Source organism: Tachysurus fulvidraco, chromosome 22 (assembly GCF_022655615.1).
Source record: "Tachysurus fulvidraco isolate hzauxx_2018 chromosome 22, HZAU_PFXX_2.0, whole genome shotgun sequence".
Lineage (NCBI taxonomy): Eukaryota > Metazoa > Chordata > Actinopteri > Siluriformes > Bagridae > Tachysurus > Tachysurus fulvidraco.
The window spans coordinates 4,681,843-4,707,441 of record NC_062539.1 but is presented as its reverse complement, the minus strand read 5'-3'; the positions used below and the strand labels follow the sequence as shown (position 1 = coordinate 4,707,441).

General features: G+C 37.4%; 1 protein-coding gene across 4 annotated transcripts; it reads left to right on the top strand.

Annotated features, from left to right (window-relative positions):
* The first annotated feature begins 11,107 nt into the window (after positions 1-11,107).
* tpm4b (tropomyosin 4b) lies at positions 11,108-25,386 on the top strand. 4 transcript variants are annotated; one of them, XM_027150808.2, is made up of 9 exons: positions 11,108-11,513; positions 12,941-13,066; positions 19,628-19,761; positions 19,979-20,096; positions 21,253-21,323; positions 21,434-21,509; positions 21,681-21,743; positions 21,830-21,899; positions 24,603-25,386. In XM_027150808.2, exons 1-9 carry the CDS (start codon positions 11,400-11,402, stop codon positions 24,683-24,685), a joined length of 855 nt encoding a protein of 284 aa, XP_027006609.1. In that variant the 5' UTR covers positions 11,108-11,399; the 3' UTR covers positions 24,686-25,386. The 4 variants fall into 4 exon arrangements, with proteins under 4 accessions (XP_027006609.1, XP_027006610.1, XP_027006611.1 ...); XM_027150809.2 differs by lacking the exon at positions 24,603-25,386 and adding an exon at positions 22,509-23,006; XM_027150810.2 differs by lacking the exons at positions 11,108-11,513; positions 12,941-13,066 and adding an exon at positions 15,229-15,921.
* Positions 25,387-25,599: the final 213 nt, after the last annotated feature.

Sequence of the window (25,599 nt, the reverse complement as noted above, 5' to 3'; positions counted from 1 at the left end):
TTTAAAGCATCACAATGATATATTGTAATTAGAGTTGCCCGGTTTGTCACAGTTTGTCCCCCCGGGAATTGTCCTTTTTTTTAATAGTCAGTCCCGGAAAATTGATTCTCTCCTCAGGGTCCCGGTTTCTGTAGACTTTAGCCATTTCTGCATTTAGCCAATGCTGTCTGTGTCTTTGGCCTGGGTCTTTGGCTTTGGTAGGATGTGACCTAGCTCGTGCCTCAGCTTTGGCGGTGACTAGAGGCAGCAATTGTGTTGAACTTGTTTAATGTATTTTACTACAAAGGTTTACCCTAACACTGAAATGGGTGGAGCATTGGACAATTTTAAGTTCAAGTCATTCACTGAAGAACAGAAGCCTCTGATAGCTGCAGCCAAGGGAATAACAAGTACAAACACATAATTAGGAAAGATAAGCCTTATAATTTGTAATGTTTCATATAAGTTAAAGGTAGTCTTTGACAGAGGCACGTAAAAAAAAAGAATTGTGCTGTAAATGGCAATAGATAGATATAGGTGTAGCCTAGTGTAAGAATGGTCAAATTAACTATTTGTTTAGACAAGAAGGAGCAAAAGCAAAACTTAACCTGAATGTTTCACAAGTATTTTCTCCAAAGGGGTCGAGGTGTTTTGCTGTGGTAGCTGGGATAATTGTGTAATATAGTACTGTACACTGGAGGCAGACCTGTATGTTTAAGCACTCTCAGCCAATGGGGTCAAGGAATGGGCCCCCACCCACTCACACACACACTCACACACACTCACACACACTCACACCCATCTCCACATCAATACACACAGAAAAAGACAGTGTGAGAAAGACCCCCTGCTTTTGCCAAAACAACATCAGCTGAGACAAATGTTGAGAGATTCCTCGGCTAGTTAGGCTTGAACTCTGTGACCTGCTCAGGTCAGGATGGCGTTTCTTAATCTCTCTGGGAAACTGGTGCAAGGATCAAATATATGATCAAAACATAAAGTAGTAAATCCATTGTCTGGTAAAAAAAAAAACTTTTTATTTACTTTTTTTACACTTGACACGTGACACGTTGAACACCACCACGTTAGCTGACTAGCTGTTGTGCTCTCAGTAGCTTGCTAGGTTTTATTTCCCTAGATAACTAGCTCGTGTTCATCCACACATGTACAGTATTTTGTCCTTTTACATATTATCCTGAAGTTTAATAAAAATCTTATACTCATACTGTAAAACCTTAATATATTTTGCTAGCTAGTTTAGCTCGATCAGATAGCTAATGGCTTACTTGTATCGTAGTAATGCTGTGCAGCTTTTAAAACTCATTCAAAACCACCAGCTGTTATTAAACATTGTCATTTAATAACGTAATGTTTATGTAAAAACTCTATATTGGCACGTCTCCCTGCCTCCTGTTGTTATCTAATTGTTGCACAAACACTGCAGTCTGTCTGGTTCTAGCCCAGCCTGTGGAGATGGTGATGCTCCATGTGAACCTGGCTCTTCTGTTCCTCTTCTCAGCTTACTTTGATTACACAGTTTAATAAAATCAACAGCTCCACAGCGTCCACAGCAATGTAGTCATCACTGGAAACCTCGCGCAGAGCGTTTAATCTCTCCTATGAGATCTGGCACATGATTTGGGAGTCTGTGCTGAAATGAGTAATTACGATATTCACTTTTACTCTTTTTCTCAGAAACCAAAAAATAAATTTGCTCCTGTTTTAGTTTGTGTTCGTGTTCAGTACTGAACGTCTTTGTCATGTCTCAATCCACAGTGGAGCTTAAAATGAAGCTCATATAAAAGCTTTCCTTCTTTTCTCATTCTTAAAAGTAGATTCTTTCTTACTTTTTTCTTTCTTTCTTTCTTTCTTTCTTTCTTTCTTTCTTTCTTTCTTTCTTTCTTGACTGTGGAATCTTTCTTTCTTTCTTTCGTTCAATCTTTCTTTCTTACTTTTTTCTTTCTTAAAGGTAAATGTTGATATCAAACCCATTTCTACTCTGTGAGATGCTCCATGTTCTTGTTCATAAGCATCACCTTCACCTCTCATTTATCTGATCATTCAGAGGAACCTGTGTGTAAACACTTCACAGAATCTGAGACAGACCATTAAAGGATTCATTCTTCATTATTTTTTAAACATCAGATTTGAGAACCTGATTCAGCATCATTTCAACCACAGATGCTCCATGAGGCTGAAGAAGGAGGTAAGGAAGGAAGGAAGGAAGGGTTAAAGGAAGGAAGGAAGGAAGGAAGGAAGGAAGGAAGGAAGGAAGGAAGGAAGGAAGGAAGGAAGGGTTAAAGGAAGGAAGGATGGAAGGAAGGAAGTAAGGAAGGGATAAAGAAAAGAAGGAAGGAAGGAAGGAAGGAAGGAAGGAAGGAAGGAAGGAAGGAAGAAAGGAAGGGATAAAGGAAGGAAGGAAGGAAGGAAGGAAGGAAGGAAGGAAGGAAGGAAGGAAGGAAGGAAGGAAGGAAGGAAGGATGGATGGAAGAAAGGAAGGAAGGAAGGGATGAAGGGATAAAGGAAGGAAGGAAGGGATAAAGGAAAGAAGTAAGGAAGATAGGGATAAAGGAAGGAATGAAGGGATAAAGGAAGGGATAAAGAAAGGAAAGAGGGAAGAAGGAAGGATCCCTACACTGTGTGCATCATGACATTCTCTACAACCCACTCACTGAATAATATTAAGTAATAATTAAGTAATCATTTTTTGTAATGGGGGCACGGTGGCTTATTTTTTGTGAATTGTGAAAGGTGTAATATGAGTAATAATTTTGCTTCCTCACAATAAAAATAACATCTTTTTGTTCCCTAAATGTTTTAGATTTCATTATGACTGCTCGTGAGTCAGCTCTGAGGTTATGGGTCATGTAAAATAAACTACATTAAATGAAACTATATTTAGAAACAAAGTCATTTTCATGTGTGAGTTATCAATAATAAAGAATCATTTTTGAGCACACAATTTAGTAAAACCAGTGGAAAACATTTCCACTATCCCCAAATCTTCATAACAGACAGTAATTATTTATTCCCCTTGCACCACACTAGTGGAAATTTGTCCAGAATGTCTATGGTGTGAAATAGCAGGGACTGCCAAGAGATGTGGAAGTGTTTAATACATACCAACTAACTGACAGCTAAAGAATGAATTATTATAAACAAAAATAGAATTTATGGTCTGAAACATATAAATGAGTAAATCCCTTCATTACTGTTACAACGGATACAATACATTAGGTTAAGGTTTATTTAGTGTAGGTTTAGTACATTTTTATGACTTTTTATGAAAATCTTACGATCTTATGATCAACATTGTTCAAGTTCATTAACATCGTTACTTACTTTAAAGCAGATGTGGGAAGTAACGGAGTAAAAATACTTCGTTACTGTACTTAAGTACATTTTTCTGGTATCAGTACTTTACTCCACTATTTATTTATCGGACAACTTTTTACTTTTACTCATTACATTTTTACACAAATATCTGTACTTTTTACTTCTTACATTTTCAAAACTGACTCGTTACTTTTAATATTATTTCTTCTCATTGAGCTGTTTCCAGCCTATCATCCTATCATTGTGCGGCTTTTCCCCATGTGACTGGTGTACTGTATTATTTACTGGCTATCAGACATAGACTAAGGATAGCGGAGCTAATGAGCAGCGCCTACAAAAGGAATGGCTAATGTTCATTCAGAGGGAGTCACCAATGTTAAAATAACTAACAACGAGGACTTTCCTGAACACACATGGCCATATATGAGGGAGATGTTTGTAATAATCGGCGTCAAAAAGGATTCCTGGCAAATGCGTTGTGAATTGTGTCACCCAGGGGGGGGTTCTAGCCCTTTTTTAGGGTGGCTTCAGCCCCCTGTCTGTAATCTCAGCCACCCTAAAACTATAAGGATCATTTTTACTTTCATAAATAAACAATAAAAATGACGTTAAAATGCAGGACATGTCGTCGATGGGAAAGAAAATTATTTATCAGTTTGTATCCATGAGCGATTTTTTTTTACTTTGCTTTTATGACATACTTTTACACGCGTGTGTTGTAGTGTTTCAAAAGTGCGTCTTCATCTGTCTGCTTTATTTGAACGGAAAAGCACAGGTACGCGCAGCGTGCACGCGCAGTCAGAGCTGGAGGCGTTTATCTATAACGTTAATCGGCGGAAAGACGCAAAGACGGCAACCAAAAGCAGTGAAATGTCACTATTCTTATTACCAGAGTTGTCATATAATATATAATATAGAACTCTTCTTGTTTTAAATTCTCACTGAGGGCTAAAACCCACTAAAGATGAAACCCTAGAACCGCCCCTGGTGTCAACCCAAAAAACACGAAGTGCTTAATTTAATTAACATTAATTTTGTCATTTGTAAAACATCACAATAATTTTGAGTTGTTTTCAAGGACAGAGCTGGAATCTCCCAACAGTTTGGGATATGGCCTTGGTGATACACTTGGTATACATTATATTTCCAAAAGTATTGGGTCACCTGACCTTTCCTGCTATATGTGGTTGTTTTCTGATCTCATCCCTACTGAACACCTTTGGGATGAATGTGAACACTAACTCCACCCAACCTCACCTACATCAGTGCCTGCCTTTCGTAACAATCTTGTGGCTCATGAACACAAATATCCATCAGCACACTCCAAAATTATATATATATATTCATACACACACACACACACACACACACACACACACACACACACACACACATATATATATATATATATATATTATATATATATATATATATATATATATATATATATATATATATATAACATGGCGTCCAGTTACCAGCATGACACTAAACAGGTATAGTAGTAACGGCGACTTTTTACTTAAGTACATGTCAGAGCCCAAACTTCTTTACTTTAACTTGAGTAAAAGAGTGTAGTCACTACTTCTACTTTTACTGGAGTCTTTTAAAAAATGAGTATCTGTACTTCTACATGAGTAAAGGATGTGTGTACTTTTGCCACCTCTGCTTTAAAGAGAAATAAATGAACTGATCATCTGAAATAATCCATGTGAATATATTATGAGAAAATTTACTGTTTATGATTATTATTGTCCAATGGCGCCCTCTGGTGACCACCTCAGCGATACTACAGGCTGCCGTTCAGAAACTCATTGTAGGAATCATATGGCACAGATTTTTCATTAACAGCTTAAATACTACCTAGATCTTAGCTGTCCAGACTTGATTTTTTTTCCTTTTAATTATTAGCTTAGAATAGAAAAAAAACCTATAAATTATACCCCAACTCTCTCAACTGTATAATTTAGCTTAGGCCACGTTCACTATCACGTTGTCTTTCCAGGAAGGTTTTCTTTACATGAATATAGCATATGAATATAGTTCTCATAAGGTTTCTATATCAGTAAACTACACCAAACTTGATTAAAATAAAAACATAGTAAACACATAAACAATAAAAACTCAAGTTATATAGTATATATTATATTATTATTATATTATTTTATTATTATATATATTATCCCAAGGACCTGCTGCTAAGAAACTGTGTTCATTCTAATGTTGCAGCTCGAAATATTGTTTGAACATTCAGTATTCACATACAGTATTTACATACAGTTTCTGTTACTGTTTATTGTCGTTTGTGTATTGTATTTTTTGTATTGTCTTGTAATGTTTTTTCTACACTGTCTTTTTTCCTGCACTGTCTTGTCTGTCTTGTTCGTCTCGTCCTGCACTGTTTGCACCAGGTTGCACAGTTGCACATTATGTGACTAAGACTACTCACAAGTCCTTAGCCCTGTCTTGTTTTATGTAGCACCTTGATCCTGGAGAAACGTTGTCTCATTTCACTGTGTACTGCAACAGCTATATATGGTTGAAATTACAATAAAAGCTTCTTGACTTGACTTGACTTGAAGTTGTTAAGCAGGGAATCACACTAATGAAGTTGTTGTAGCAGTGACCCTGCGTTAATCAGTCTGAAAGCTAACAGGTTCTTGGATCCGTCCTCAAGAAGTCTGGATTATTCTTAGAAAGACAGCTGTTGCCTCCAAGTTGTGAAGAATGGTGTTTAAGCTCTGGCGCTTGTTAGCGGTTGCTTGTGAGATGTACCTATTTATGTTACCCAGTTTGTCTTCAGGGACTTTTTTTTTTTTTGGAAAGATGATTTCAGCAGATCGCTTTCCTCACTTTTCGATCCATCTCTCCTGAAATAGGGCTGATGAGAGGAGACAGATTTACGGACGGCAGACTGGTGTTGGATCGGGATCGGTTTTTCCTGTCGGTAGCTGTGAGTGCTGACGTCTTGTGTCATGTTTGTACACTAAAGAGAGTACAGAAAAATACATTGCAAAAGCCTGAGACACTCATTTTTTTCCCCTTCACATTATATTCACTTTTTCTTCTATGTTGTAACTGTGGTCTGATTTTATCTGCAGAAACAGAAGCACATGAACCACTGATACTCTCCAGTATCATATCCAGTTTATAATAAATCTGTGTCCGGTGGCACTCCGATCCTGTGGGATGCAACAAAAAAGCTGCAGAAGATGCAGTCAGATAGGAAGCTTTCTGGACAGAAAAATGCCATGTCCAATAATATAGAAACATATTAGATGATCACTCAGTCATTCACGATGCTTCGGTAATCTTTAACCTGAGGGTTACGTTGTAAAAAAAATAATAACTACAGAAAACTCATACTGCGTTCACACCAAATATCGACTCGACCCAGTTTCTTTCTACGTACTGCAAATTATGTTCGCATTTCTATACGTAAAGGCTTCTGATCAGTGCAACAAGAAAGCTACAGGAGATTGTAAATTCTCAATAATGCCTTAGAGCATAGAGAGCAAAGTTTGCTGTGTTTTCTGTGTAGGAGAGATTTCAGTTTTTCTTCCGCATCAGTCATAGCAACACTAACCAATCGAGGGCATCAGTAACATTATGCATGGAGAGAGTGGATAGCATTTTCTTTAAAGTGTGTTACGGTGCCATGTGACGCAGCAGGAGCTTCATGTGTCTCAGAGGAAGCAGCATGTTAGTACGTATAAGTAGCTGTAGTATGAAAAGAGAGAGCTGGCTGATGGGTAGGCATCGGACGATGATAAAATTGGGGCAAAAACTGGGAAGCAGGGGAATATATACAGAAATTAGTGTGTTTTTCTTTTGTTAATTATTTGTAAGGGTTTTATAGAATAGGAGTGTGTGATTTTAGTTTAATTTCATTTTAATTTCAGGTTTTTATCAGGTACTAAACGAATCTTACATAAACTGGATGTTTTTCTCAGTTTGACATTTTGGTTTTGGTGAATTACATTAAATGGTGGTGGGTGCAAAAACAAACGGAACAAAAGGTTACAGGTCACATGGACACATGTAAGGGTGACTATAAAATCTTGCCTTTGACATTTAAAGCCCTTAATTCTCTGGCTGGGGCATATAGCCCGTATCAGTTGATGCAGGCTTACTGCTAATCCCTAGGATCACTTTGTGCATGATCCTGAAGGATCCTAAATTGTAGATCTGTATTCTACTAATTCTACTAATATTAGAAATCAGGTGCTAATTCGATTTCAGATCCACATCAATACTGATTACGGGAACTTCTGCTTCCTTTCTTGGATCTTGATTCCTTTTGGATTGTATCATTTTATTCTATCACACTTTATCGTATTTTTAAAATAATTGTAAACATTTACAGAACTATGCAAATAAAGTTGCTTGTTAGCACGATTACTACTAATTATTGTTATTAGTAATACAAGTAACGCAAATACGTTCTGAGCTCATCTGTCCTATAGGTCAGCATCTCCTTGGGGAGGTTTCTTCTAACAGATACTCTCTCTAATGTAATATGACCTCGCAGCTCTGCTCTCCTCAAGGATCTCTGAGTCTCTGAGTCACAAGCTGCACAAGGGGACAAACACACTCCTCAAGAATGCCTGTAAGATTAGAGTAACCCAACTCCTTAGTAAACCTCTCACACTGTTCCCTCTGGTCTCTGCACAAATGATCTCCCTCTATGTAGATCGTACTGACAAACGACGACCACTCGATGCTTCGTATCATCGACTGTTCTTTCTGATGTTCAACTGGAAACCTTCAAAAACTCTTGAGGTTTATGTTAGGAAATCGTACGTGTCATGATAATTACTCCATCACAAAATATCAGTGTATTCGACTGTAACATTTTATACTACTTCTAACAATACGATTGGTTAGAAGACATTCATTCACTTTCTTTGAATCAATGAATCATTTTCATGAATCAACATTACATTCATCTACAAATGGATAAAAAAAAAAGTATGAAGAATGTGTCGTTCTTTTAAAAAGAAAAACTAGTACAATTTATAATAATCCTTTGTTATACTTAGAAATTGGACCCAAATCTGCAGACAAATCTTTAGTGTTCAAGCAATAGTTTTTTGATTATACTTGATATACATTGGAATACTTTTCTTCACATACCCCAACTGAGGAGATTGGGGTCAGAGTGCAGGGGCAGCTATGATACAGCGCCCCTGGAGCAGAGAGTGTTGAGGGCCTTGCTCAAGGGCCCAGCAGTGGCAGCTTGGCTGTGCTGGGCCTTGAACCCCTCCGATCAACAACCCAAAGCCTTAACCAGTTGAGCCACCACTGCACCTAACTAATTAGATCCACATTTTCTGCAATATTCAATATTCTTTTTCTTTAAGAATCATGGGTTAGATTTATTATTAGAGGAGATTCATCACCTGTTTGAACATTTTGTTCTTCAATTAAATACTTTAACATCTCTGCATGCACTGATACACACGCTAACACTCTGCCTTCTATTCCCACAACAGCTGGTGCTTTTTTGAGAGTTTTTACCTTAAAAGGAGACAAAGGAAAGAGCAGCTCTTCCTGTGGGTGGCTTCAATTTTCCTTCTCTTCATTACTGCAAACCCTTTGATTCTCTTATTCCCTTTATCATGTCCCACTTCCCCTAATGTCCTGTCAGTTTTTTGCAAATAATTTGCTTGATGAATTATATATTATATATATATCCAGTGCAAAATTATTGATACCTTTTTTGATGTAAAAAAAAAAAAAGTAAAACAAAAAAATTGTATAGAATTTTAAAAGATGAATTTTTCACCTTTTTAGATCTTTTTATTATTAAGAATACACTTGCATTTGTCCAATTCCCTATATATATAGGGAATTGGATAATAGTTGTAATAATTTTCTTTTACAGTCTTCTTCAACTCCACATGACACTGAAGCCTACAAACCACATTATTAAAAGAAACGCTGCCCAAAATGTGCTTACATTATACAGGATTCATTAAAAATACTAGGAACCTGTTAGAGTAACATTCTCACCCAGCATGAGACAAATAAAACCAAGTCATAAACATTCTTTAGTAACATTTTCAACGAGGCTGCAAGCATTGAAGTGGTTCAATCTAACAGCATTTGAGAAGCGTTTACTTTAGTCTGATAACTCAGGACTTTATTATTCTGGACTATGTTTGATATGGATATGGAGAAGACTTACATCCAATCATTCCTAAGCCCTGTCTCTTTTTTTTTCAACTCCACTGATGAGATAACAATGAAATACATTTTGTATTAGAGCAAAAGCTCCAACAGGGAGCAGAACTAATCCGGAACTTCCTGGGATAGGAAACTGCATAAGAGGCAAAGTTCTGTGTTCGTAAAATGATAAATGATTCACTTTGACAGGAAATAATAATAATAATAATAATAATAATAATAATAATAATAATAATAATAATAATAATAACACTACTACTACTACTAATAATAATAATAAAAATAATAATAACATTATTATTGTTATTAATAATAATAATAATAATAATAATAATAATAATAATAATAATAATAATAATAATAATAATAATAATAATAATAACTGGTCGTATATTTTCTACAGCAGTTATAGTAATGTCAAAATGTCAGCAGAATTGACTTATTGTCTTCTTAAACCTCCTAATTAATATAACATTTATATTAATATATTATTATATTCCCAGATTTGCAGAGGAACTGAACATTAGAAGCATGTCTGACCTCAGACTTTTTATTGGCTTGCTCTAGCTTTTTTTTTTCCATCAGCTCTTAACTCCACTCATGCGTGAAGAGGGAAAAAAGGATCTCCACTTTTACAGACCCGACCAACCCGGTTATTAACATTCATGTGTGCATTTTTCTGCAGCCCTGTTGTTCATTTGTTTACTTAAGGAGTTGGAGCTGTGTTTCTGATTCACATTCAGAAAGAAAGAAAGAAAGAAAGAAAGAAAGAAAGAAAGAAAGAAAGAAAGAAAGAAAGAAAGAAAGAAAGAAAGATTCTACAGTCGAGAAGAAAGAAAGAAAGAAAGAAAGAAAGAAAGAAAGAAAGAAAGAAAGAAAGAAAGAAAGAAAGATAGAAAGATTCTACAGTCGAGAGGAAAGAAAGAAAGAAAGAAAGAAAGAAAGAAAGAAAGAAAGAAAGAAAGATTCTACAGTCGAGAGGAAAGAAAGAAAGAAAGAAAGAAAGAAAGAAAGAAAGAAAGAAAGAAAGAAAGAAAGAAAGAAAGAAAGAAAGATTCTACAGTCAAGAGGAAAGAAAGAAAAAGAAAGAAAGAAAGAAAGAAAGAAAGAAAGAAAGAAAGAAAGAATCAGATCTTTCCTTTTTACATCACTAAGAAGGGAATGTCATTATTACCAGGCAGATGTTTTTATCTGTAAAAAATGAGCTGCAGAAAACACAGGCCTGACACTCAAACAGAGAAAAGTGTATTTTACATGTTTCATGGCGTGTTATTGATGATAAGAGTTTTGTTAACTCGTATAATCAATACGTCTTACTCTAGGCACAGCGTTAATGTCCAGTTCCCTTAAAATACACTCCAAAAATAAATCATCCAAATATGGAAAGTGGTTGAGAAAAAGATTTTGGATAAAGGGTATAAGGAGGGGCATGTGTGTGTGTGTGTGTGTGTGTGTGTGTGTGTGTGTGTGTGTGTGTGTGTGTGTGTGTGTGTGTGTGTGTGTGTGTGTGTGTGTGTGTGTTTGTGTGTGTTTGTGTGAGGAGTGGAGTGCCTGATTATGTGTATGTGTGTATGCGTGTCAAAAATGGAGTATGCATGCTTAAGGGGTGGTGTGTGTCTTCAAGGATGGGGGTGTGTGTCACTAAGGAGCAGGGTTAACTGTGACTACATCAGGTTTAAACCTTCCACAGAAGCGTTGTGTTTCATTCTGCTTTAACCTGCTCTTTTCCTCCGCTCTCCTCTTTCTCTTACTCTGTGTGTCCTCCTCATCACCTCCTTTCTCCACGACATCCTCACTTGACAAGACAAAGCTCCATTCCAATCATCCTCTACACTCTTGAGTGAAACCAGCTCCTTCGATTCGGCACATTTTCCTCTCGAACCACAGCCGGCAAAATGGAAGCGATCAAGAAGAAAATGCAGATGCTGAAGGCAGACAAGGAAAACGCCTTCGATCGTGCAGAGCAGGCCGAGACGGACAAGAAGGTCTCAGAGGACAAGTGCAAGCAGGTGAGACGTAAAGGAGCATGAAATATTCGCAAAGGAATAAAATAAATAAATCGATCAAATGAACAATTTGGAACGTATTACTATGTGCATGTGTTTCAGACGTACGCTCTGGGAATACATATAGTTATAGAGCACTTATAGTTGGACTACAAATACACAGATATTTAAATGAAGTGTACAATTGTGAGTTCCCTCAAAACATGCTAGGTGCTATAAGAAGACGGTGGGAGTGCAAACGATCGCACTCCGCTGTACATATATATATTTTTAATATTAGTAGTCATATTAACAAGATGAATTGTTATTTGAAACATTATATCGACAAATATATTGTAGCGTACACTTGTTTTGGCAGGCGTCATGGCAACCATTTCTAAATACGAACTCCATCACCGGAAGATCTTCTTGAGAATCTCAAGCATCCTGCTTTCAAGCTCTGCTGAGTTCCACAGACTGTAACAACTGTCTTAGGATTAGCTCAGTAACAGTCATAAGGACCACAAGGGGGGAAAAAAAGCATCTGATAGTTCCCAAGAGCATGGACATCCTTGGCATCACTAAATTCCAGCAGGGAACCAGGAATAACCCTGCGCCAATCCATCTGCTCCTTTGCCCTTTTCGTATTGGTTACAAGGTCAATGGCTCTCAATGAGCTATAGAGAAGAATCGTTTCTATAGAGGATCTGCAGGTTCAGTTGTAATACCTTGTCAGACTTCAAATTTGTCCGTGTGTCTCATGAGATCAGGCACTATGCATGATACCAGCCTCATTATTACGTAGTAATCATTAAAAAGTATTTTCTCTACTCGTGATGTGCTATGTAATGTTTGTTTATTAGGGGTTATACATTATACATGCAGAACTCCATTCAGGTACCCGTGTATTAAAACTAAATCAGTGGGCAAAATAAAGCGAGTAATTTGAGCAGAACTCTTGATTTCATCAAAGCATGTAGATGCATATTAACTTTAGCATAAGGTCAGATAGGAGACAAGAGGAGACGAGAGGAGATGTACAGTGACGGTGTAGATTTTAATCACATTGACCAGAACTATGGAAATTATCAGCAGTGCAGGTATAGCTAGTTGAGCTGACTAAGTGAGTGTTTCGTGTATTAGAACATAACGACGTGAAGGGTACTGAACTATAAATACATCTGTCCGTCTTTACGCTTGCATGCGAGCCCTGTGGAAAGGACGGTGTAGGATTACAATATTCCTGTCCAAGTTGTTTTCCTTCTTCAAACATTTATTTAGTAAGCGAGAAGCAAGTGGTGCGTTATTACAAGAAAGTACAAATCACATTGACAAGCGCCACACTGGCATCGCGTAATATGTGTAAGTGATCGTGTGGTGTTTATTGATAACTAGGAATGTCATGGTGGTGACGGACTGCAGAATGACTGTATTTCTGCTGTGTGGCTCAGTTAGAGGACGAGCTGCTGGGGCTGCAGAAGAAATTCAAAGGGACAGAGGATGAAGTGGACAAGTACTCCGAAGCCCTCAAAGATGCCCAGGAGAAACTGGAACTGTCTGAGAAGAAGGCGACGGAGGTAAGTACGAAAACATGAAAGTAAGACAGAGCCGTGCAGACATCGGGGGCCATATTCAGAAGCAGTATTTACACAGGGAAAAGTTGCACATATTCAGAATTGGGTTACGCACTTAAATTGAAGCCAGAATCATGATAAAGTCAGCTTCATGAATGCTAGGTCACCAGAGCTTCCATGATTAGCAGCATCAACAACACAAGCAACACATTTGCCTTTTAGTATAAAAAAAATAAATAAATCAGGTATAGAATATGCAGACTTAAGAAATAAATCTCATTTTTGTTTACTTTCATTTTAAATCTTTTATAATAGTAAATAATATAAATCAAAATATCATGTTGGGGTGGGGGGTCACAATGGCTTAGTGGTTAATGGCCACGTTCGCCTCACACCTCCAGGATTGGGGGTTTGATTCCCGCCTCCGCCTTGTGTGTGTGGAGTTTGCATGTTCTCCCCGTGCCTCGGGGGTTTCCTCCGGGTACTCCGGTTTCCTCCCCCGGTCCAAAGACATGCATGGTAGGTTGATTGGCATCTCTGGAAAATTGTCCGTAATGTGTGAGTGTGTGAGTGAATGAGAGTGTGTGTGTGCCCTGCGATGGGTTGGCACTCCGTCCAGGGTGTATCCTGCCTAGATGCCCGATGACGCATGAGATAGGCACAGGCTCCCCGTGACCCGAGGTACAGTAGTTCGGATAAGCGGTAGAAAATGAATGAATGAAAATATCATGTTAAATCTTATCTAAATCTAATAAGGGTCTATGTTTCCTGTTGCTTGAATACTGATAGTTGTAATTTAATGATTTTAATAGTTGTTACATTTGAAGTCTGAATATAGATATGGGTGACATGAAGGTGATTTATTTTTAGGACAAAAGTATCAAAGGAACATGAATAGCTGTTTAAATTAAAAGCAGGTCATGTCATGTGATTAGGCTACGTCAAGACAGATCATTATTAAAAGCAATGACATGACGTTTCACCACTGACATTCATTTCTAATGAAAAGAGACCTTACTATGATTTTAAGAAAGGGTGTGTTCACTTTCCACAGCAAGTTAATTATGTTAATTATACTATACAATCCTCTGTTCATTAAGACATATTAATCCCTCAGCACCACTAACACACACACACACACACACACACACACACACACACACACACACACACACAGACAAAGAGCAGACCTCAGTGAGTTATGCAGTAGACCTGGAATGGTTGGAATGTGTCTAAAACAAACAGTGAAGTCTCCCCTCCAACATTCACGCACATTCCTGTTGTCAGCAGCTAACAAAACTAACCTCACACACATTTATACACACATACAGATACAGAGAGAGAGAGAGAGAGAGAGAGAGAGAGAGAGAGAGAGAGAGAGAGAGAGAGAGAGAGAGAGAGAGAGAGAGAGAGAGAGAGAGAGAGAGAAGCAATTAGATTTTCATTTAGATCCGTTAGATTCTCCAGGATTATGTCTGTGTATTTTCCACATCCTTCACTTGCAATTCAGTGACACAACCAGATAGATGTTTTATGAGTTACTTTCCAAAATCTCCAGAGGGAATTCTGTGAACCAAATCAGCACTAAATTTGGATCTTCAAGTTTCCAGTGTAATGTCATACTGAACGTTAGACGTATCCTCCTGGTATAGATGGTTTAGTATCCCATTCTGTGTGTGTGTGTGTGTGTGTGTGTGTGTGTCAGTGAAAGAGAGAGAGAGAGGGAGAGAGAGAGAGAGATAGATAGATAGATAGATAGATAGATAGATAGATAGATAGATAGATAGATAGATAGATAGATAGATAGATAGACAGATAGACAACAGTAGTTTAGACATGCAGGTTAATTCGGAATTCAGAAAAATCACCTGTTTTACCTAGTGTTGAACTGGGATTGATATCTTTAAGGACTCGCTTGTACCTATAGTTTGTGTCTGTTACCTGTTAATATAAATGTGGTGAACCTTTAAAAATAATCCGTGGCATATACAGTAATTGGAACATCTACGGTCTTATTAAGCAGCTTAAAGATCCATAAAAACCAGACAGATTCATTCACAAATCACTTGAATTGGTTTCATGTATAAACAGCAAGAGGTCATTCGTAAAGGAAAAGAGTCAGGCATGGCCGGGCAGGGCTGTGTGTCTGTCAGGGCCTCAGAGCAATTAACATTCCTAGAGTTTATTAACACAAAGTCAAGCCCTAACTGCAAATACAAACTGAATAAGCGTTACAGGTCAAAGCCCACTCTCTGCTTTCAGCCAGGTCATTTGTCAAGGTGGCACCTCAGAAAGCCTTCATTGTTTCCTTCAGCCTTTAACTCCAGCAAAACGCTCATTAAATTCATCCAATGTCCAAAAGTCACACACAGAGTCCAGAAAGCATCTGCCCACATTTCAAACAGGAAGACCTTCCTCCTCCTACAGGCGTGATGTCATCTAAAACCACTTTCTTTCCCAGGACTGGAAGATTTAACACTAAACTTTCCTTGGCGCGTTCCTGCGTTTTTCCTGCAGGCTGCTGCTTCTCCATTGCGCGCTCTGAACTGTTAATAGAAGCTGATTTCAGGGGGAAATTCTAGCAGATAGGTTCCAGAGAAATGTTTTAGAAATCTGGATTCAACGTTTACGCTTTTCTTTCATTCCCTGGGAGGGTTTAATACCCTTTGCGTACTCTGGGTCGTTTTTGGTGACCGTTTGGTTAAAGTGTGTTTCCTGAAGACGCAGTAATGGCTCTGAACTCGTTAGACGCAGTGAAGAGGAGAATCCAGGCCTTACAACAGCAGGCGGATGAAGCTGAAGATCGAGCCCAGCTTTTCCAGAAAGAACTGGATGAAGAACGAGATATCCGCGAGAAAGTGAGACTTTGCGCTTTTTCACTTCCTAATGACGAGCGATTCGCTGACGAATCGATTCCTGTGAAAGACTCGTTCCAAGCGAATCGGTTTGTTGCTTTGGCATTGGGTGTAAATGATATTTATTATATTTTTAACGTGTTGGCAGTAATTCTAAACTATATATTTAATACGAAATATAAATTAGATTTAACCTAGAAAGGTAAACTTTTAAAAGAGTTAGACTTTAAAGGTGCACCCCATGAACCCAGGTCAATTCTAATATATATTAAATACCTTTAAGGTTAACACACCATTGGCAAGTTAATGTACACTTTAGTATGTGGGGTATTATAAGCAGTTATAGTAAAGTGAATAGTAAATAATTCCTTGACTTCTGCTCTTACACAAAACAAATATATGCATTAATATATTAACAATAATTCAAATAGTAAAAGAGTTTATTGTAGGCTGTTATGTTTTTTGTTTTTGTTTTTGTATCATTCGATCCGTTACGGTTTGTTGTTCTTGAAAATCACACTATTTACATTTATGATTGAGTTTTTTTTTCTGTTTTTGGCTGATGCTTTTATCCAAAAGTGACTTAATGATGACTTAGTTAAGGGACTTGATCCAACACTGGCAGCTTGGCCTTCCTTGAATTGAAACTCACAACCTTCCAATCAGTAGCACAGAGCCACTACGTCCCATTTTAACATCTTTATCCTGTCAGGGTCATGATGGATCCAGAGCCTGTCCTGGAAATGCTGGGTAAGATGTGATTACACCTTTGATGGGATCACCAGTCCATCGGAGGCCACTGTGCATGTGCGCATACACACACAAACACATTTATACTTGGGGAAATTTAAAGCATGTAGTCCACCATGTTTTTGGGCGGTCAGAGGAAATCAGGAGAATCTGGAGGAGGAGATGAGCAAAACTCCAGACAGACAGTAGCCTGAGTCTAGGATGGAACAGCAGGGACTCTGGAGCTGTGATACGCTGTGATGCTACCCAGCTTAAAATATTTTTCAAAGCATATTCTAAAATATTGTACAATATATACTTTATAGGGTTATGGATCACGATTTTTTTAAATATATATATATTTCACATATATTATGATTTATATGGGCAATTATATTGACGATATAATGCATAGATATTGTAGAAAAATAATGGTAAGATTAGACATAATGTCTATGTGCTCGTAGCTAGACGTAATCATGTATATGTAACTAACGTGGATTAATGTACCTAGAATCAAAACTGTAGTTTAGGTTGTATTTCTGAATCTGAAGTGTTAAATCAAATAATTAGAAAAACTTATGTCTCTTGAGGTCATTCTCACACTCTGCTATTCAAAAGTTATTCATTATGTACTAGGAATTACACAATAACTACAGTGAAACTAATCAAAATTGTACATAGTTATCAAAAAAAAAAAAGAATGTAGGTTCGGGAGGTTATGAGGTTAAATGAGTTTATTTGAAAGCAATGGGCTTTCCAAGAATTTATGAGAATTGTGAAACGCAGTCTCTCTGAATCCCTGCTCTGTCATTTAAAAATGGCAAATTAAATGAAAATGAATCCTCCATATTGGGGCCTTTATACTGTTTAACGATTGTTTAAAAAGAAGCAGTTCCACAATCTGCTCTCCTTGTTATATTATTCTTGCTTAAATAAGCAAAACTGTGATCATGATGGATACTTAATGGTGGAAAATGTGGAAAAGACAGAGAACCTATCCACGCTTAGACCTTTTGGAAAAAAAACACACTGATGCTGAAATAATTCTGTTGTAAATAATAAGTCTGTTGCCTGTCTGGTCATAAACGGAAAGCAAATCTGTAGAACGTGATAAAATGAAGCGAAAATAAAACCTAGGTCTGTTTTAAACTTCACAATATAGTGAAGTTTTCTGTAAGTAAATGCTTATTTAACATTTATGAGAGGAGTCTCAAGTGTCAGCAATTTGTAAATGATGGGACGTTTTCTGAAAGGTTAAATTGTACTATCAGTATTAAAATATGATAATAAAATTTTAATGAAATCTGCAGCTCTACCTGGATGTCAGCTCTACCCAGTGACAGTTTCAATGCTGTGAACCTGTGACAAATCGTCTGCACAGTACGATCAGGCTCTTGACCAGTTCGTGAATGGACGTGTATGGTCATACATATCGAATTGTGCAGGTCTGGTTTTCAGCAGAGGAAATGATGCTTAAGTAGACCACTAAAATACGTTCCCTTCCTGGAAACAGTGTCCACAGGATGTATGGGATGTGACGCCTGCTACATACTTTACCTTTTCACTTCCTGTCGTTTAAACTGCTGCATGAGCTGTGGTTTCTCTCTGTCTGCACACAAACCTAACAAGTGCTACCACTTCTTTTCTACCATTGAAAACTCATACTACAGAATTGATATTTTTATTTGTAGACCGACATCATTGCGTACGATATATTATTTTGCCGTCTCACTTACAGTTTAGAGTTATTCAATTCTATATAAGAACAGTTCTGTAGTTTGTCTCTACATTCAAGTTTCTAAGCCAAAGGTCTGAACACGCCTGATTGATATTGAAAATGATTGATATGGAAATTGATATGGAAAACAACATTGTAGATTAATCCGCTTAAGGAAGTTGAAGAAAAATGATACTGAGTCATTAATGGTCACAGTTTCTCCTTCTTGGTATGGGCAACATGGTGACATTACTAGTTACTAGGAGTTACTAGTGATATATAATAGTGGTGTAACTTCTACCTGAACATTCCACATAATATGATACTACTTCAATTCAAAAGCCGATGATACGATATGATATGTTTTGATACGATATGATACGATTCGATTTAAGAGCATGTGTTAATACGTGACCAGCTTTGTTCCGAATCTGGGACTCTGTTAACTCACAAATGATATGATTATATAAATCTAAATTCAGACTTCTTTCATTCATTTTGAATTCATCATCTGAAGTTTCATACGATAGCTTGGGATAAATTTTTACCAGCCAGTGCAAGTTCTGCTTTCAAACCACAAAGGATATACAGAACAGCAAAGCTAGCAAATATTTAGGCTGAGAAAGGAACAAAAAAGTGAAAGATGTTTTGCTAAATCGTGTCATGATTAGCAGACTCGCTGTTGATGGATTGGAAATTCAGTAGGCAAGAGAATAATACTTTTGATACTTCTATGGTTTAGATGTTTTACATGTCTTTTGATTTATGATTTGAATCCCTTGTGCAGTATAAACCCTAAAGATGAGCTGTGTACTTTGGAAATTTTAGAGTCAGGGTACAGTTTGAAGTGGAAAAAGCCAGCATTAGAAGAATCATTGCAGAGGAATTTCAATATGGAAAAGTAATGCAGCATCTGCTGGGAAAATCCCCAGACAAAATACATACTCGACGCTCATGTCCTATTTAAAGGAACATATTAAACAAATTTGTGTTGGAATATTTGCTGTGCGCTTTAATTACAAAGCTAATTTGCATTAGCTGATGCTGTATTTGCGTTATTCCTTGAGGAGTTATTCGGCATGGGCCGCTCCGATGTCCTGCTGCGAACACAGACACAATGATAATTAATACGAGAAAAAAACACACACCCCAAAAAAAGTTTTGTATCGTAGGACTGATCCATACATTTGATCATGCACAAGTGTGTGTGCATCTGAAATTTTAAATTTGCTTTATGTGTGTGTCTGTGTGTGTGTGTAGGCTGAGGGCGAAGTGGCTGCTATGAACCGCAGGATTCAGCTAATTGAGGAGGAGTTGGACCGAGCCCAGGGTAGACTGGCCACTGCACTCCAGAAACTGGAAGAAGCAGAGAAAGCAGCTGATGAAAGCGAGAGGTACACACACACACACACACAATGCCACAAAAATATACATACCTCAAACTGTCTTACTTAATGTCTTATTTTACATCCTTATTTACAATTCAACACATAAATGTGTTGAGAAAAAGGTTTTGTATACTGGATGTGATCTGTTTGTGTGTGTGTGTGTGTGTGTGTGTGTGTGTGTGTGTGTGTGTGTGTGTGTGTGTGTGTGTGTGTGTGTGTACAGAGGAACGAAGGTGATTGAGAGCCGTGCTATGAAAGACGAGGAGAAAATGCAACTTCAGGAGATACAGCTTAAGGAGGCCAAACACATCGCTGAAGATTCTGATCGCAAATACGATGAGGTGAGAAACGCGTTTCCTAACAGTAAAAAACAGGAACTGGCCCTATTAGAGCCTGGAGTTCTACCTTATATTCCACCAACTTGTGGGAAGTTACTGGAAAGGATCCAGCGACAGTACAATTGACTGCATCATCATTTTTGTATGTGATGAAATGTATCAAAAAATATGTTCTTAATGCACATAAGTCATTGAGATGTACAGCTTTTTAATATAATTTCACACCCATTGATTAGCTCTCCACTATCACAAGACTACCATGTGTTCTGCTGAAACACATAAATCCAGACACTGCTATGTAGAAAGGCCTTACTGCCCTCTTCTGCATACAAAATGTCAGGATCTAGCCTGGAGTTCTTACTGGTGCCGTGTGTTTTTTGTTTACGTTTTGTGTTCACGTGTCTGCCTCGACCTTGTCTAATTCCTTCCCGCTTCAGCACACTTGTTCCTCATGTGTCTAATTGTCTCCCTGTTTATCCATGCTCACAATACTTGTCTTTGTATTGTCATAAGACACCCTGTTCTCTGACACAAAAGCTCACACATGTTCCTCAAAGTAAGCAATATTGGTCTTTTGGGTTCCCGGAAGTGGCATCAGTAGAATGAGCATTTTTTTAGTATGTCTTTCAGTCCAGGCTTCAGAACCATTCAGAAATATTCATGAAAACTCTTAGCGTAAAGAGTTTCTCCTAGTGATGATATTCCAAGAAATTTCTTCGAAAATTCTTGTAAATGTGGGCATTTAAATCTATCTATCTATCTATTTATCTATATATATATTCTGAGACGTGTCCTGAATCACTCTTAGGCTAAAATTTCTAGTTAGAGATTTTTAAGATAAATTCTCTAAAATCAGTCTTTATTCATTCTTTATGACGAAAAGGAATTTTTGAAAGTCAAAAGAAGCAAAAATCAAACGAAGTTAATCCAAGGCCGACACCAACATGGGTCATTATAAAGTAATCAATAATATTTTTGAGGTTGAATAATTTATGATGGACCTCTAACTAACATTCTAGAGTAAAATAAATCATCAGCCACTAACCTAAAGTCTTACCAGAGTTTACCTCAGACCTTAGTACACAAGGTACACAATATTATACTGAAATTTTTAACTGTGCATGTGTGTGCGTGCTTGTGTGTGTGTTTGTGTGTGCAGGTGGCTCGTAAGCTGATGGGCATAGAGACTGAGTTGGAGAGAGCAGAGGAGAGGGCAGAGGTTGCTGAACTGTAAGTACAGATTTTTTGTGTGTTTAATGAGCACAAAGTTTAATGAAAATTCCAACCAGAATTCAAAAACAACTGAGTTTTTCTCCTTATTCTCTTTATCTGCTCCATAGCAAAAGTGGAGATCTGGAGGAGGAACTTAAAAATGTAACTAACACCCTGAAGTCTCTTGAAGCCCAGGCTGAGAAGGTAGGTTGTGTGTGTGTGTGTGTGTGTGTGTGTGTGTGTGTGTGTGTGTGTGTGTGTGTGTGTGTGTGTGTGTGTGTGAGAGAGAGAGAGAGAGAGAGAGAGAGAGAGAGAGAAAGAGAAAGAGAGATGGGTGTGTGCTACATGACCATTTGTTTGTCTGTCTCATCACAGTACTCAGATAAAGAAGATAAGTACGAGGAAGAGATCAATGTTCTCAATGACAAACTGAAAGAGGTCAGATGGCTTGAAATAAATTGTTAGGACTCGCTCTATAGTCAGTTTTATTCACTATGCCTTTGTTTTTCTCTTTCGCTTTGCAGGCAGAGACGCGTGCTGAGTTTGCAGAGAAAACTGTGTCCAAACTGGAAAAGACTATTGATGACCTCGAGGGTAAGAAACACATCCCGCCTCATGCCTTTCAACTTACGGGGATTAACACATGCAGAATAATAGTCATAAACGGCTCTGTTGGTATAATAAACCTTAGTGTACACATCAAAATCAGGATACAGTAAAATAATCGGGAAGAGTGAATTTTACATCCAGATCTCAAGGGATTCACACAGCTGTCTAGTTTGGGTGAGGAAGGAAAAAATGAGCAATGAAGTAATAAGTGTATAGCTGGTGCTTTCTTCCTGCTTAGCAGAAATTTCCACCATGACATCATGCGCCGTGTTTGACCGGGGCATGTTATCAGGTGGAATTTAACCTTTGTCTGAATACATGCCTGCTGTATGGCATTTAATAATTATTAGAGCAGAGATTACACTCTTTAAAGAAACCAGACGGACCAAACTGATTGTGTAGTTCATACAGAAAGACGTTTAAAACCTAAACCTTAAACCTTATCATACTTCACGGTGTCTTTTCTTGCATAACAATCTGACTAATAATCTGAATAATGATCTTACTTTTTTTCACAATTTCTTTCCCTCTTTATAATTTCTATTCCTTCTGCTGAATCTCTTCTCCTCTGGGCCCCTGACTTTTGACCTCCAGATGAATTGTACAATCAGAAAGTTAAAGTGAAGGCGATTTGCGAAGAGCTGGATCACGCCTTAAATGACATGACGACCTTATAGACGAATCTTCAGAAACGGGTTGTGTCGCCCGCGCTTGAAGTGACGAACGAAATTGCCTTAAATCTCAAATCTATATGCGATTTGTTTCATTTTATGGAAAAATAAATAAATAAATGCAGGCCACACCGTACAGGTGCTACTGAAGCACTGAAAAGTGGAGCCTTGTTACGGAGCTCTGGATCGGCTCTGACCCAGTTCACAAGCTGCTACGCTGCATAAAACCCTGCTTCGGCTCCTTAGCCGATTCACCCGTGTACTTCATCTTTGTCTTTTTCTTTTTCTCTGTCGCTTTCTTTTTCATATGTGTTCTGGGGTCTGGCTTTAATACCAAAGTCTTAATAAAGAGCTTAATAAAGAGAATGAATTAAGTAACTGTGCTAAAAAAAATAAAAATTTCTTTCCAAAATTTCTTCTCTTTTCTTGTTCCACTGTCTCTTTCTTTTCATCGTCTGCAGTCTTTCCTTACTTTGTGTATGTTTTCTGCTATTCTCAGCAGTTAAAATTATGTTTTTATATATAGAACCATGAATAAAATGATCCAGTACACCAAAGATACCCACATGATATACTGCATGGGCCAGATTTTCAAATCTGAGCCTCCAGATCCAGGCATTAACTCAGGATAAAGTGGTAAAAGTACTTCCAGCCACATTCATTGTCATATTAATGAACATCTGTCCTAGACTCAAAGTTTAATTAAATTGTATTTGTATAGAGTTTTTAATAATGGACATTGTTGCAAAAAAGCTTTATAGAAATATAAAAAAATTTGAATGAAAATGATAAAAGTTTCAAATTTCAGTTTATGTTTATGTTTAATGAGCAAACTAGAGGTGGTAGTTATAAGGAAAAACTCCCTGTGACGATATGAGACTCATAACCAGACTCATAAGGGAACCATCCTCATCTGGTGTGATTATAAGTCATTTCCTTTTCTCAAACTGTACACTATATGAAAAAATTTAAATCCATTTATGCAACTTATCGATGCCTGACACCACTGACAGTGATATTCAGTGATATTGGCATGAACGTTGAAGCTTTTGAAAGCTTATCTGTTTGCTGATTAGCTACGGATGAGGAGGAACGAGAGCTGGACAGACTAAAGAACTAAAGCGCCGCTGCATTCCTCTAGATAGAGGTGAATCAATTGATAAAGCTGCATTCAACAAATGAGATTTGCATCACTTTTGAGCTACAAAGATGGAAAACATGGACACCTCACTGAAAATGTGTGTCTTGCTGGCAACATGCTGACCAGCTAACATTATCTATCTTTGAGTGAGTTCAGTATGTTGATTGATCTAAAGTGAACACTACTATAAAACCCTATTAAGTAATGGCACCCTTTCAATATTCTGAATATGTTCAGGGGTGTTTCCTTTGGTTTTCCACATCTGCGGTCGGAAATTCCTATAATACGTTTCAACCTTTTAGGGCACCGATATAAGCAGCGAGTCGTGGGTAGCATTGTGGGTAGTGTGGGAAACAACCAACGTAACAATAGATCAACCGAACCATGAAAGAAGTTTATTTTTTTAAAGTTGACCTTCAACCATGTCAACCCAAAACTTCTACAAATGAGATCTTTGTGTCATCAGAGGTGGCGTTCTAATTATATACATTACTATGAGTCAGTCAGGGATTCAAATAAAAAAACAAAAAAACAAGTACGGTTGCTTAGACAACAAATGAGGAGTTTATTTTGGTGGTTTCGCGCTAGATCACACCTCCAGCACCCAGAGTCTTCGGTAGGTTATGGTGAAATTCGATGGTGTCAGAGGTGTGAATATGAATACTAGGAATTCCCCTGACGTTGGCAGCTTCCTGAAACGACAGCAAAGAGACTAAAAGATGACAACATAATCCAGTCATTACTTCTTACTTTCTATTATTCTTCAACTTTGAGCCACATTTTCATAAGGTCAGCATTTTACAGTCGTAGTTACATAAAGTGCCTTACTGAATGCATAAATGTTTATTTATTTATTTATTTTTGGATATTTTTCAGAGACCCTAGCGCATGCAAAGGACGAGAACCTGAATCTGAACCAAGTCTTGGATCAGACACTTCAAGAACTGAACAGCTTGTGAATAAAAAAAAAAAAGTAAAGCATCACAACAAACTACATTCCACTTGTGTGAGTTCTGTGTGTGTGTGTTTGTGTAGGTTTGGGTGTGTTTGTGGCTCAATTTTACTACCCTATTGTGTTGCTTGTGATGAATCATGCTTTTCTATTTTTAATCCACATCCACCCAAACATTTTCTTTGTGTTGCCAAATGATCCATTATTATATATTTGAACACACAAGGTAATGATGCTAATGACCGACCCGAAGTGTTTCTGATGACGTTCACACCAGACATGCCCAAAACCCAACCTTCACCTTTAACTAATATATTTTGATCCGAAATTCCACACATCAGCTCATCATTTAGGCCTCGTGTTACCCCATTCCCGGGACAGCCATATTGTTTCCTGCATTGTTGTGTCCAGTCCACGTTCATATATTTATTAATTTCGCATCCACGGCCTGTCAGGTGTCTGTGGAACTGTGCTATTCGGGTAAAGGCAAACATCTACAAAGGATTATTCACAAAATTATCACTCACACAATTCAGGTTCTATTCGATTTACAGATTTGAAGCAGGACATCTTTATCTTTAGGAGCTTGGGTCTAAATTAGAATTTTTAATATGAAGTTAATGTAAAAAAAAATTGACTTTTTGGAAATGATGGATCTGTTTTGTACTCTTTAAACCACATTAAAGAAACATTCTGTTTGTTTATTTATTTATTTATTTATTTATTGCATTTTAAACAAAACGTCTGTTGTCATAAATGAGTAAATTGACAGATATGAGAATAATGCATGTCAAAATCTTTGGTAAAATATGAGAAAAAGAAAGCATTACAGATCAAATGCTTGAAATAGGTGAATGAATATTATTTATTAGTAGAAATAATAATCAGTCTATAAAACATAAAGTATACCTTCTTTGAGGT

What these genes read in the sequence shown, in the direction of transcription:
- tpm4b (XM_027150808.2), top strand. Translation starts at nt 11,400, where the DNA reads ATGGAAGCGATCAAGAAGAAAATGCAGATGCTGAAGGCAGACAAGGAA. An exon ending in CAGAGGACAAGTGCAAGCAG is followed by an intron (nt 11,514 to 12,940) that starts GTGAGACGTAAA and finishes TGTGTGGCTCAG; the next exon opens with TTAGAGGACGAGCTGCTGGG. An exon ending in TTGAAGCCCAGGCTGAGAAG is followed by an intron (nt 21,510 to 21,680) that starts GTAGGTTGTGTG and finishes GTCTCATCACAG; the next exon opens with TACTCAGATAAAGAAGATAA.